The sequence below is a fragment of the Aquarana catesbeiana genome, linkage group LG07 (genome assembly GCF_042186555.1).
Source record: "Aquarana catesbeiana isolate 2022-GZ linkage group LG07, ASM4218655v1, whole genome shotgun sequence".
Classification (NCBI taxonomy): Eukaryota; Metazoa; Chordata; class Amphibia; order Anura; family Ranidae; genus Aquarana; species Aquarana catesbeiana.
In genome coordinates this window covers 98,482,655-98,497,230 of record NC_133330.1, presented here as the reverse complement: position 1 = coordinate 98,497,230, position 14,576 = coordinate 98,482,655, and the positions used below count along the sequence as shown (strand labels likewise).

Here is a 14,576-nt window from a genome sequence, read left to right as displayed (position 1 = left end):
CGTACCGTGTCCTGGTCATTGAGGCAGAGAAAACAGGCATATGGTGAATTGGGTCAGTGGAACAGTATGACCGCAACTCACTTTTTTTTTTACTATGCCCATGAATGTCTTAAATTCGGAAACCGTAATAGTTTTCCAATCTCTGGCAAGGGTCAACTGGGGATTAGCGGCGATGCATTGACCAGCATACAAATTGCTTTGGTCCACAACAGATACATGGAGATCTTCCATGAAAAACAGCAAATAAAAATCAAGTGACATAAAATCAACTGTTTCCACCTGAATTCCGGGTTGGCCAGTGAATGGGGGAAGTACGGGCGCTGCAGAAGTGGTGGGCTGCCAATTAGGATGGGCAAATGCAGTGAGAAGAGAACTATGGGCTCAACGGGCCTGTGTTTGTCTTCTTGGTGGCTGCGGGACTCTACTTGTGCTAGCCATCACACCAGCTTGAACTGCACTTATGGGACTCGCCATGTCACCAAGTGTTACTCCAGTGCTGGATGTATGACCAGAATGTACTAGGCCGCTGGTGCTTGCCAGTTCATCAGAAGGATGAGCGGCACTAGTACTGGCTCTCTGCGGCTCTTGCACCTCAACAACAGCTGAACGGGGTAGGGTACACTTGAGGACCACTACTTATCTGTCAGGTGGCCGCTGCTGTCTAAAGGTTTGTATTCTGAGGCTGAATCTGTCAGATGGGTGACTTCCTGTTCACTCTCATCTGTCATGCTCAGAAATGTGTAGGTCTCTTCACTAGTGTACCTTCGATTGGACATTTTGGCCTCTAAATTTACTGGTACAACTAGTGAGACTCACAGGAAAAAAGAGCACCTGACTGTCAGCGACTGCTTCAAACGCTACTAAAAAAACTCTGTAAACGCTGCAGTTATGTGTTTTTTGTTTTGTAAGTGAGAGTGATCGATTGATACTGCACTTGGGTGGGCTGGGCGGAGGGACTAAACGCAGGTGCTAGCAGGTATCTGGGATGATCCCGCTAATGCTGCGTTTTTGGGAATCCTAAACTACTGGGGACGCTAGTATAGATCTGATCAGATCAAAGATATTGATCCCTTCGGACACTATACTACTAATGTAGTGTACACACGAGCGGACTTTCCATCAGAATAGACTCTGACGGAGTTCCGCCGAAACGGACTTGCCTACACACGATCACACCAAAGTCCAATCGTTTAGAACACGATGACGTACGACAGGACTAGAAAAAGGAAGTTCAATAGCCAGTAGCCAATAGCTGCCCTTGCGTCGTTTTTGGTCCATCGGACTAGCATACAGACGAACGGTTTTCTCAATAGGATTTGAAACATGTTGTATTTCTAGGTCCATCAAAATTTTCGAAAGAAAAGGTCCAATGAAGCCCACACACGATCGGAATGTCCGACGGAATGATTCCATCTGACCTTTTCTGCCAGAATGTCCGGTCGTGTGTACGCGGCATTAAGGAGGTGTATGGTGCGTGCGTGGGTGCTAGCGCTACTGGCACTAATTAGACGCTGCATTGGGCGACGCGGAACCTAACCAATGTCACCCGCTGGGTGATCAGGGGGTTACCTGACGCTATACAAAAAACAAACTAACTAACCAGCATCACCCGTAACACTAATACGGATATCACTGGTGACAGGGGGTGAAAGGGTTAACTAGGGGGCAATCAGGGGGGTTAAACCTTTATTCAGCAATATATGGCGGGTACCCTATCGCAATAAAACCTGACGGTGACAGTAACTAGCTAACTGGCTAACTAGCATCACCCGTGACACAAAATACAGTGATCAGAAAAGAGATATACTAATATACTATATTAGTGACACTGGTGACAGGGGGTGAAAGGGTTAACTGGGGGGTTGATCAAGGGGTTAAACCTTTATTAGGGGGTCCCTAGACTTATCTGGAGCTACTACTAAGTACCCTGACACTGATTATTGTCAAAAATGAAACCAGTACATTGATCAAAGAAAAATATGAACACTGCACTGGGTGACACTGTGATAGGGAGTGAAGGGGTTAACTTGGGGGAGAAATCGGGAGGTGATCGGGGGTGACAAGTGTACCTATGTTTACTGTGTCAGTATAGTGTTGGTGCAACTTACTGTAAGATGTCCTCTCTTTGGAACGGAAAAAGATCCACGAGGGGAGATGACATCACTTCCCCTGCCTGTGTTTACACTTACAGGCAGGGAAAGGATTTAATTCACCAGAACCGATCACTAGGTCCAGGCCAGAAATCATGGCCTGGAGACTGATCAGTTCTGAAGCAAATTTGATCGCCGTGGCCGCCTAGGGGGCGCGCGCCCTACGTATAGCTACTACGCTTCGCCCAGCCGAGCGAACCTGCCGCAGTATAACTGTGGCGGCTGGTCCGAAACTGGTTAATGTCTAATATACTGTAGGTAATAAATAGGGATTTTATTGGATGAATTGGACCATGAGCGCAGATAGAGCTGTCAGCGGCACACACTAATGTGGTAACAATTTGTATGTCCACTAAAGATAAGTTACAGTATGTTTATCCTGTGTTAAATTCACAATATATTGACGCTGACACATCTGGTCTAAAGTTCATTAAAATAGCCGCCAATGTAAGGCAATAGGAATCTACAACAAAAATGTCAGCCTATGTAAAACAACAGAAATCTACATTAAAATGGCCGCCTGTGTAAAGCAAGTGTTATCTTCGAAAACATGGCTGCTGAAAAGTAACTAGATGGACCAAGGAAAAATGGCCGACGTAATGTAGAATAGCAGACTTCAACAAAATGGCCACTGCTTCATTAATATTGAATTGAAGAAAAGGCTGGACGGCCGCACGAATTAAAAATTCTTCTTCTTCAAAAACATCAGAGGCAAAGGATCAATGAAAAGCTTTTTAGGAATGTTATTTTAGCACATTAAGTTAATTGCACTTTATAATATTATAAAGTTATTTGCACTTCATATTAGTATTAATAGCAGCGCAGCACTTTCTACATTATTACTGTCCCAATCCTAGAGGACCCATTGCCTTCCACAAAAAACTTCTTTGTACCAATCTTGACACCCAAAGTGATGACTTAGGTAGAAGTTTGTTTGTTAAAATTTCTTTGTACAACGAGGTATACACGATTGCTAAACTCTATTTTCCTAACCAGGGTCCGGACCATTTGGACTGTCAGTTTTCTCCCATCTCTGCTGTTTTGTTTGGGGAGAGGATCGGAGACAACTTAGTTTTGGACCCCTCTACCATTAAGTCTCCTCTCTCCTCTTTCACTTTGAATAGACTGGTACAATCCCTTTATGACTCTAGGCTCTGTTGTCATGTCAACTGGATCATAAACACTCTAGTTCTAAGAAAATCCTGCTCTGTCTCTCTAATGCTAGAACCCAACTAAACCAGCCTATAGACCGCCGGATTATGACAGCAAGAGACTGGCTGCGTGGAACATCCGTTGGAAAATAAATGCAATTCTTCTCTGGCCCCTCAACTGCATCGTATACATGCCATCAATTTTATCCCTAACGCCCCTAATAGTAATGCTCTGCCCTGTTCCGCCTGGATGACTTTGAAAACAGAGCCCACAGAGACAGTCACAGACCTTACCTCTACCGTAACTGCTTTATTCCAAGAGCTTGTTCTGGCTATCCCCATCGACAGTTTGGAGTTTGATTGCATGCATCGGGCACTAAAGCCTAAGAAGCCTGAGGGACCATCCTGTGAGATGGTCATTAAGTTCATCTATTACTGTACCAAGGAGATCCTCATACAGGCAGCCCAGGACAAGTCCATCCTCATGTTCCAGGGATACTGCTACCAAGTCTTCCCAAGAGCTTTCCCAGACCACGATTGTGTATAGAAGAGGGATAAAGCCCTATATTTCAGCCCTGCTGACCCACCAAATCTGATACAAATGGGGCTTCCCCTTCAAGCTCGCTTTTTCCTGCAAGGGTCACAGCCACACGCTGACCTTGCATAAAGAAGTGCAAACTGTCCTGGAATCCCTTCCTCTGCTACCACCCAATGGAAGCAATCAGAGCTCGGCTAGATCCAGTTCCTCTCAGCCCTCCACTAGCCTTCGATGCCACACTTGGTAAAGAGCGAAAGCACTCTCTCCCTCACACCCCGTCCGCAGGTGGCTGTACACGCTCCGACCCAGGATGAGCTCTGGAACTGTAAGTTCTGTTTTGCTTTTTTAAGCCCCTCGGGCTTCCCTGTTTTTTCCCCTACAATACACCATGAGCGATGGTAGGAATTTACTTATATTTCTGCAAGTCTTGGCTACTGTTATGCCTTTCAAGTTTTATTTTTTTTCTCTTTTTTCCTTTGCTTTTCCCCCATTTACCACTAAATGGACTGAACTGGACTGAACTCTGCTTCTCCCATGGCCCACAGCATGATGTGTTCCCTGGCTTGAACTCTGTTCGGCACTCAATTCTGCACCACCTGTACTTCTCCTTCCTAACACTTTCACCAGAATTGTTATATTGAAACCACCACCCCTGACATTGTTTAACAATCTACTATAGACCTTCCACATCAACTCCCCTACTTCCCTTCTGGGATACCCCCCTTGCTTCTTGGACCTCTTTTTATCTTTACGCTACCTATTCCTTTTGTCTTTTTTGAAACTGTTGGAACTTCAAACCCCCGCCTCCTGACCCTCAACGCTGCATATTGGCTCAAATTGTTCCAGAATGTACCACTGACATGATAGTCTTCCTACTATATGCAGCATACAGAAACTTCTTCCCCCCTTCCCGCTTGTTAGGTCTTGCTGGTAGGGGCAATTGTGTGCCCGCACGCAGGGCTCTCACGTTCCTTCCATTTCCCTTCTTCCTAACCCCCTCCCCTATCCGTATCTCCTCTCCCCTTATCTTTCCCCTCCCTCACCGCCAAGTATGATTAAAATTGAGCCAGTCCCTGCGTGCTTTTTGGGTAATTAATATTTTTTGCTCATTACTCTGTATGTAGGCTTCCCTCTGGCTCTCTGGGAGGCACACCCTTTCCAGCATACACAGGCACCGAAGGACCCCTGATAGGCATTGTGTTCGGCTCTCTTGATCGTTACCCAACCCCTAATAACTCAAATTGAGCCCCAGGGTTTCTTACTTTGTTAATTAATGAGTTTATGTGAATCTAGACTTCTGGTGTTAGTAAATGTTAACCTTTATGTGACACATTGTGGCCTGGCCTGTTTGCCCACCCTGCCCTGGCAGTTAGGGGCATCACATCTGTTACTATCGCTGACTCTCCAGGGGGTATAAGACAATTTTTTTCACTCCCGCCTTTAAGCCTTTTTTCTTGAATAACATAGGATCTGTGACATCTGCAATCTCCCTGTGGGAAGCCCACAAAGCTATCATACGGGGCCACTGTATACAGCTTGCCTCTGCTCGAAAGTGAGCTAGGGAAAAGAAGACCCAGGAGCTTTCCGCTCAACTGCCATCCACTGATGAACTATGGAAATCTCACCCCATGCCTGCAAACAAGAAGGCCCGCAATGCCATTGCTGCTGAACTGAATTTATTGGTCTCTGACAGGGCTGAGAAGGCCCTACGGTGGGCCAAGCACAAAATTTACTTCTGCACCAATAAACCCGGCACATTGGTTGGGAAGCTAAATGTGGCAGGTTGTGCTCACAAACCTATCCTCCTTTGCGCTGCTAATAGAAACATCACCTCTAATACAACAAAAATCTCAGTGGCTTTTGCAGATTTTTTGGCCTCTCTTTATAGTAAATCATCTCCCTTTTCTCTTGACCTAACGGACGACTTTTTTCGAGACCTTCAACTCCCTCTTATTTCTTCGGCGGCTCAAACAGCCCTTAATGCAGAGCTCTCTGAACTTGAAGTAGCCCAGGCCTTTAAGAGCATTTGCCTATTAAAGGCCCTGGGTTCAGACGGCTTCTCCAGCTTGTATTATCGCAAATTTTCTTCTCTTTTGCTCCCCCACCTGACAGCTTATTTTAACAGTATGAAGCAAGGAACACTGCCTTCCTCTGACTCCCTGCGGGCACACATCTCCATGATTCACAAGTCTAACATGGAGGTCCATGATCCTCAGGCATTTTACCCAATTTCCATGTTGAATGAGGATATGAAACTCCTGGGGAAAATCCTGTGTTCCAGTATCAATAAATATTCCCGCTCCCTAATTCATAGGGATCAGGTCGGTTTCGTACCTGGATGTCAGACGGGGAACAGTGTCCATAAAGTGGTTAATTTGGTCACCATGCTACAACACCGCAAAATCCCTGGCTTCCTCCTTTCACTCGATATATACAAGCTTTCGACTCCCTACTTGCGATACATGCTACAACGTTGGGGCTTTGATTCTCAAATGGTTGGCAGCCTTTTGCTCGTCTCCCTCTGCCACTGTTCCCTATGCTGGTTGTCTGTCAACCTCATTTCCCATTTACAGAGGAATGAGACAGGAGTGCCCCTGTCCCCCATCCTCTTCATTTTCGCCTTCAAACCTCTGGCCATCACTCTGAGAACTGATTCCAACATTAATAGAATTCCATATGCAGGCAGATGCCATAAAGTAAATACGTTTGCAGACGACCCCCCCTGACCCTTACCAACCTGGTCCTCTTCCTGCCCAACCTGCAAACTTTTTTGACCCGCATCACCGCCATTCCGGGCTGCGAGTTAACCCACACAAAACATCTGCCTTGATCATCACCCTCCCAGATTTCCTGGCCTCACACCTTTAATCAATCTTTCTATACCGCTGAAGGAGCTCCTCTCTTGACAACCTGGGGATTAAACTGACTTCTTCCTACTCCTTCCTTTTTTGCCACCAACTTTAATCCTCTCCTATACACCATCACAACCCTTATGCCCCGTACACACGAGCGGAATTTCCGTCGAAAAAACCTTGGATGGTTTTTCCAACGGAATTCTGCTCAAGCTTGCCTTGCACACACACGGTCACACAAAAGTTCTCTGAACTTTCGACCATCAAGAACGCAGTGACGTACATTACGACGAGCCGAGAAAATGAAGTTTAATGCTTCCAAGCATGCGTCGAATTGTTTCCGAGCATGCGTAGGAATTTTGCGGGTCGGAATTGCTACAGACGATTGGAATTTCCGATAGGATCTTTTTCCATCGGAAAAATAGAGAAGAGAACCTGCTCTCAATCTTTTGCTGGTGGAATTTCCGACCAAAAGCTCACATTGGACTTTTGCTGGCGGAATTTTCGATCGTGTGTACGGGGCATTGTGGCATCTTGGCAGTTTCCCACACTATCTTGATTTGGCCCCATCCATGAGGACAAGAAGACCACCCTCCCAAAGATTTTATACCTTTTCTGGACCCTACCAGTCCGGGTCCCTACGTTCTATCTATGGCTTCCCCAGAACAAACTCCTCTCCTTTATTTGGGCCTACAGGTTGCGTGGGGGAATTAGCACCACAAATCGCTCCGCTCACCATGCTCAAGGCTACAACTGACATCCCACTCTGGGTCCTATTGGAGATTCCCAATTGTGCATCAGTTCCTGTCTCCGCTCTACTGTGGCTCCCCCCTAAACTGCATCCCCCCTCCGTCAGCCTGAATCTTTGGGTCATGTCACAGTTTCTCCCCCTCTTCCTTTTCCTGAACAACCCCATGTTCCTACCGGGACTGGAACAACCACACACTTTCTTATAGTTGCCTGCTCATGGGTTTTCACAGGTCTGACACTTTCTTGGATCTCGTACCTTCATTCATGATCCTCGATTCAAGAGACTCATGAAGCCCCCTCAGTGGAATTCTTCTGCTACATTCAAATGCAACACTGGATAACCTCTCTCAGGTGCCACAATACCTTCCCATATTAGAAAACAGCCTTCTAACACACCTGTTTGCACTCTCCAGGAGACCCTGGTACCATCTCTATAATATATTTCTCCCTCAACGCCCATGGTGCCCCAGCCTTGCTATCCTACATGCCTAAGTGTGAATAAGACCTGTCCCCTCCATTGATCTGGCAGACTGGAACATTGGATTATTAACTAATCATTAATTACTATTTAGTTAAGCACCATGCACTTTATTTGTATATGCACAAAATTTAGTATAATTTATTATTTATTTATTATTATTTATTTATTAAGTTCACAGTGCCCCCTATTATTATACACCCCAAATCAGACAAGGCTAGCACTATTGCACTTTGAGGGAAGCAGCTTATACATATTTAAATTTTTCTAGAACTAGCTCATTTAGCTATTCCATAGCGCAAGGTTCTTCTATTTTTTCACAGATTGGAACAAAGCCTAGCAAAGTGTTCTTTCAATACGGCTATGCTGGAGGCTGCAATATAAGGTTCTCCTCTGCTGGTACTGGGTCCCAGTCCACATTGCCAAATCAAACCCATCACACAGTAACAGATTTTTGCAGGGATGTGGTCAGCGAGGAGACGAAATCCATATCTGGTATTCCAGCCTCGCCTGGTGGGATTTTGGTCGGGGGTCTTTCACTCGCTTCTATATATCTATCGGTAAGGACGCCAAATTAGCACTGCTCCACTGCTTGATCACAGGGGTTTTTTCCTACCAGCAGAAAATGGCCACCTACTTACGAGGTGGTAGCAAAAAGTTTTGAGACTAGTTTTGTAACATGACAACTGATGGCAGCACAAGGCTGCACGCACAGTCACAGGGAGCACCAAACTTTATAAGTCAGTGTGTCAAAAAACATTGTCCTGTGTACAGCTGGAGCTGTGCAACTTGTGCTAATCTGACCACTTCTACCACTTATGCTACTTTATCATGTACAGCTAGTTAGAACAAAGAGCATACGTGAAATTCTGTGTGAAACTGAGCAAATCTACCACAGAGACATTTGACATGATTCGGCAAGCTTTAGACGATGCTGCAATTAGTTGAAGATCCAGCTTAAAGGTTGCCGTTTCTACACCATTGTGGAGATCCAGCGCGAATAGCAGAAGGTGCTTGAGACTCTTCTAAAAGATGACTTCCAGGACACATTCCAGAAGTGGCAGGAACGCTGGGAGCGCTGTATTGCTATGCAAGGGGACTATTTTAAAGGTGATAGTGTGTAAACGTAGATAAATAAAGTACTTTTTTGTAAACAGAGCTAGCCTCCAAACTTTTTGATACCACCTCCGCATTTATTACCGCCAATTGCCAGGGCCTGGAGAAAGCCTGCTGTTTCGTTTTGCAGAGGTGAGGAGCATCCTGACGACCCCTATGATCAATGAAAAGATGACCAGTATCCTCCACAATTCCCATGCCAAATTTCTTAAGGTGTGGACCCCATGGTGGTCCTATGCTCTTCCAACCTTGCACCCAACCAGCTTGGGCCTCCCTAATGAATGTTTTCCACCCCCCAGCCTGAGGGAACTCTTTCTCCTCTTTTCTTTCCTTCTCCTCCCCTCTTTCTCTGTGACTTTGCTTCCTTCCTTCTATTTTTCATCTCATTATCTTGACCCCTCCTCCTCCTTTCCCTCCCCTCATCCTAAAACCCTCCTTTATTCAGATTTTTTTCTTTTTGCTTGCGTTTGGTTTATGTTTTGTTCGTCTCCTTTTTAAGTGGACTCCTCCACTCCCTATGCCCATTCCAGTCTCTGGGCTCAGGCACCCTGTGATGACCCCCTGGCCTAGGTCAGAAGGTCATTGTTGTTTGATAATTCACACTCATAGGCACATTCTGTTTGTGGTCTTATGTGGTTCTACAACATACTTACTGTTTATATTCCCTGTGTGGCAATATTGTGGTTGTAATTTTCAATATACTTTAATAAAAAAAATATTGTACCAGAACTCCCAAACATATATATTCTTTAGCAGACGCCCTACAGAATAAGAGGGGTTTTGCAATTTTTTATGTCACACGGTACTTGCGCAGCAGTTTTTCAAACGCAAATTTTTGGGAAAAAATAGACTTCCAATAGAATTTCAATGCACACAAACACAATATAATACCACATTTTTTGGTAAAGTATAAAAGATGGTGTTACAAGGAGTAAAGAGATACCTAAGTTGTCACACTTACTTTGCCAGGTTCTATAAGACCCTTCAATTAGCACCTTTTCTCCTACAAACGTTCAACGCCATCTAGCCACAATTCCTATTCCTCCCCCAGACCCTAGAAGTGCAGATCACCCTTATCCGCATAGCGGGAAAAGATCCAACGAATTGCAGAACTTATCGGCCTGCCATGCTCATCCAATATAGATGTCAAATATTCTCCAAACTGATAGCCAATAGCAAACAACTTAATTTGCCTTCTTTGATCCATGGTGACCAAGTAGGTTTCGTTACAGAAAGGGAAGTGAGGGATAACACCTCGAATGCTGAACACTATATGCCACGTTCAGGCCCACCATCTGCCTTTATGCCTCCTGACTAGAGATGTGCAGAGAAGACATTCAATCAGGTGAGTTGGCCATTTCTTGAGGCTTCCCTGAGCCAAATTGGCCTGTGAGATACTCTCATGCAAAAATCATGGTGCTTTACAACAACTCTCAGCTAGGATATGTGCAAATGGAACTATCTCTGAACCCTTCTTGATCTACAACAGCACCCATCAGGGGTGTCCCCTCTCTTCTCTACTGTATGTCCTCAATATATAACACCTAGCAGAGGCCTGGCAAGCAAATTATGCCATCAAAATAGTCCAAATCGGCACTGACACCCATAAATTGGTGCTCTTCGCTGACCATCTTTTCCATTTCCTCACTCATCCAGCTATCAGTCTCCCCAAGGTCATGGCCAAATTTGAACAGCTTGATTGTCAAAATAATTTAAAAGTGAATGCTTCCAAATCCGACATACTGAGCGTATCCCTTCACCTCCAAGTAAGGACCCAACTCCAACAGGAGTTTCTTTTTAAGTTCAAGAGTGACCATATTACCTATTTGGGTAAGCATATCCTTAGAGACCTCTTAGCCCTTTACCGCTTGAATTATCTGCAAATACTCACAGAATTCTCCAAAGTTTTGGATCAGTGGAGGGCTTTACGCATCTCATGGTTTGGTCATATCAATACATTGAAAATGGATATCCTCTCCTGCATCCTTTACAGTGCCTTGAAAAAGTATTCATACCCCTTGAAAATTTCTACATTTTGTCATGAAAATCGTAAATGTATTTTATTGGGATTTTATGTAATACACCAACACAAAGTGGCACATAATTGTGAAGTGGAGGGAATATGATAAATGGTTTTCAAAATTTTTTACAAATAAATATGTGAAAAGTGTGGCGTGCATTTGTACTCATCCCCCCTGAGTCAATACTTTGTAGAGCCACCTTTCCCTGCAATTACAGCTGCAAGTCTTTTTAGGGATGTCTCTACCAGCTTTGAACATCTAGAGAGTGAAAGTTTTGCCCATTCTTTGCAAAATAGCTCAAGCTCTGTCAGATTGTATGGACAGCGTCTATGAACAGCAATTTTTAAGTATTACCACAGATTCTCAATTGGATTTAGGTCTGGACTGTGACATTCTAACACATGAATATTCTTAGATCTAAACCATTCTATTGTAACTCTGGCTGTATATTTAGGGTCATTGTCCTGCTGGAAGGTGAACCTCCGCCCCAGTCTCAAGTTTTTTGCAGACTCCATCCATCTTCCCATCAACTCTGACCAGCTTCCCTGTCCCTGCTGAAGAAAAGCATCCCCACAACATGATGCTGCCACAATCATGTTTCACGGTGGGGATGGTGTGTTCAGGGTGATGTGCAGTGTTAGTTTTCTGCCACACATAGCGTTTTGCTTTTAGGCAAAAAAGTTCAATTTTGGTGTCATCTGACCAGAGCACCTTCTTCCACATGTTTGCTATGTTCCCCACATGGCTTCTCGCAAACGGCATACAGGACTTCCTATGGCTTTCTTTAAATAATGGCTTTCTTCTTGCCACTCTTCCATAAAGGTCAGATTTGTGGCGTGCACGACTAATAGTTGTCCTGTGGACAGATTCTCCCACCTTAGCTGTGGATCTCTGCAGCTCCTCCAGAGTTACCATGGGCCTCTTGGCTGCTTCTCTGATTAATGCTCTCCCTGCCCAGTCGGTCAGTTTAGGTGGACGGCCATGTCTTGATAGGTTTGCAGTTGTGCCATACTCTTTCCATTTTCGGATGATGGACTGAACAGACAGGTGGACTCTATTTACTAAATAGGTGACTTGTGAAGGCAATTGGTTCCACTAGATTATAGTTAGGGGTATCCGAGTAAAGGGGGCTGAATACAATTGCACGCCACACTTTTCAGATATTTATTTGTAAAAAATTGTGAAAAACCATTTATTTTTTTCCTTCCACTTCATAATTATATGCCACTTTGTGTTGGTCTATCACATAAAATCCCAATAAAATACATTTATGTTTTTGGTTATAACATGAGGCAGTGTATGTAATACTTTATTTAACCACTTCAATACAGGGCATTTGCACCCCTTTCCTGCCCAAGCCAATTTTCAGTTTTCAGCGTTGTCGCAATTTGAATGACAATTGCGCGGCCATGCAACACTGTACCCAAATGACGTTTTTATCATTTTTTCCCCACAAATAGAGCTTTCTTTTGGTGGTATTTGATCGCCTCTGCAGTTTTTATTTTTTGCGCTATAAACAAAAGAAAAATGACAAAAATGAAAAAAAAAAAACACTATTTTTTACTTTTTGCTATAATAAATATCCCCAATTTTTTTTTTAAAGAACAAATTTTTTCCTCAGTTTAGGCCGATATGTATTCCACATATTTTTGGTAAAAAAAAAATCGGAATAAGCGTATATTGATTGGTTTGCACAAAAGTTATAGCCTATACAAAATAGGGGATAGTTTTATGGCATTTTTATTATTATTTTTTTTTTTCATTAGTAATGGCCGCGGTCTGCGATTTTGATCATGACTGCGACATTGCGGCAGACATATCGGACACGTTTGACACTATTTTGGGAACATTCACATTTATACAGCGATCAGTGCTATACAAATGCATTGATTACTGTATAAATGTGACTAGCAGGGAAGGGGTTAACACTAGGGGGCGATCATGGGGTTAATTGTGTTACCTAGAGAGTGAATCTAACTGTAGGGGGCCGGGGACTCACAAGGGGAGGAGACCAATCGGTGTTCCTCTGTACGTGTAACACATGATCGGTCTCCTCTCACCTGACAGGATGTGGATCTGTGTGTTTACACACACAGATCCACGGTCGTGCTCTGTTAACTGCCAATTGCGGGTGCCCTGGCAGACATCGTGGCCGCCGGGCACGTGCATCGGCTCCCGAGTGACGCGGCGGGGGGCACGCGCGCCCCCCAGATGGTCGGGAAGCCCAGGACGTCCTTTGACGTCCGCCCAGGATGGGAGATCCCTCCTGCGGACATCATATGACTATGGCTGGGATGGGCAGTGGTTAAGGGTTTTGTAATACACAAAAGATGACAAAGGAACATATCATTTTATATTCTTTTGAAAGTGGCACAGAATAACCTCCTATCTTTAACCACTTTAACAACCATTTTTTGCGATACGGCACTACGTCGCTTTAACTGACAATTGCGTGGTCATGCGACGCTGTACCCAAACAAAATTGACATCCTTTTTTCCCACAAATAGAGCTTTCTTTTGGTGGTATTTGATCACCTGTGCGGTTTTATTTGCTTTTTGCTATAATAAATATCCAAAAAAAAAGTTTAGGCCAATATATATTCCTCTATATATTTTTGGTAAAAAAAAATGAAAAATCGCAATAAGCGTATATTGATTGGTTTGCGCAAAATTTATAGCATCTACAAAATCGGGGATATATTTATGACATTTTTATTATTATTTTTTTTTTTTTACTAGTAAGGGCGGTGATCAGCGATTTTTAGCGGGACTGTGACATTGCGGTGGACAGATCAGACGCTTTTGACACTTTTTTGGGACCAGCTATAAAAATGCACTGATTACTGTATAAATGACACTCGCAGGGAAGGGGTTAACACTAGGGGGCGATTAAGGGGTTAAGTGTTCACTAGGGAGGTGTTTCTAACTGTGGGGGGAGTGTACTGACTGGGTGTACAGAGAGATCGCTGTTCCTGATCACTAGGAACGATCACTCTGTACTCCCCTGACAGAACGGGGATTTGTTTATTTACATTGACAGATCCCCGTTCTGGCTCTCACATCGCGGCCACAAGCATCAGCTCCCCCCTCCGTGCATCGGGTGTGTGCGCGCGCATCTGCTATAGCTGTTAAAGGGACCGCCGGTACCGGTATGGCGATTTGCAGGAACGAGCCGACCTGCCACCGTATAATGACGGCGGCTGGTCGGCAAGCGGTTAAATAATGCTTAGATGCGGAAAAGACTTGTTTTTGGGTTTCATCAGCAAGTTGTAACTTTGTGTTCTAATCTTTAAACACTGATATATATTCCTGTGTTAGTAAATATAAATATAAAAAATGTTATACATTTCTAAACAGGTATTAGTTATGGCAGCGTATTTACCAAGAGTTTAAAAACACCAGCTTCTTCGTGGAATTTAGCTGCTACATAATCCAAAAGCTCCATCTGATGTTCACCTAAAACGAAAAAGTAGGTGAAATCAAGACCTTCTCATGTGAGCAATTTGATTTTAGAGTTGAA

General features: G+C 44.1%; 1 protein-coding gene across 1 annotated transcript in view; it reads right to left on the bottom strand.

The window, feature by feature from the left end:
• Positions 1 to 14,576, bottom strand: part of DMC1 (DNA meiotic recombinase 1) — a 375,853-nt gene that overhangs the window by 129,304 nt on the left and 231,973 nt on the right. Inside the window, exon 10 of the mRNA XM_073591924.1 lies at positions 14,439 to 14,512. Coding sequence (XP_073448025.1) covers positions 14,439 to 14,512 — 74 coding nt within the window. The remainder of the gene's footprint in view (positions 1 to 14,438; positions 14,513 to 14,576) is intronic.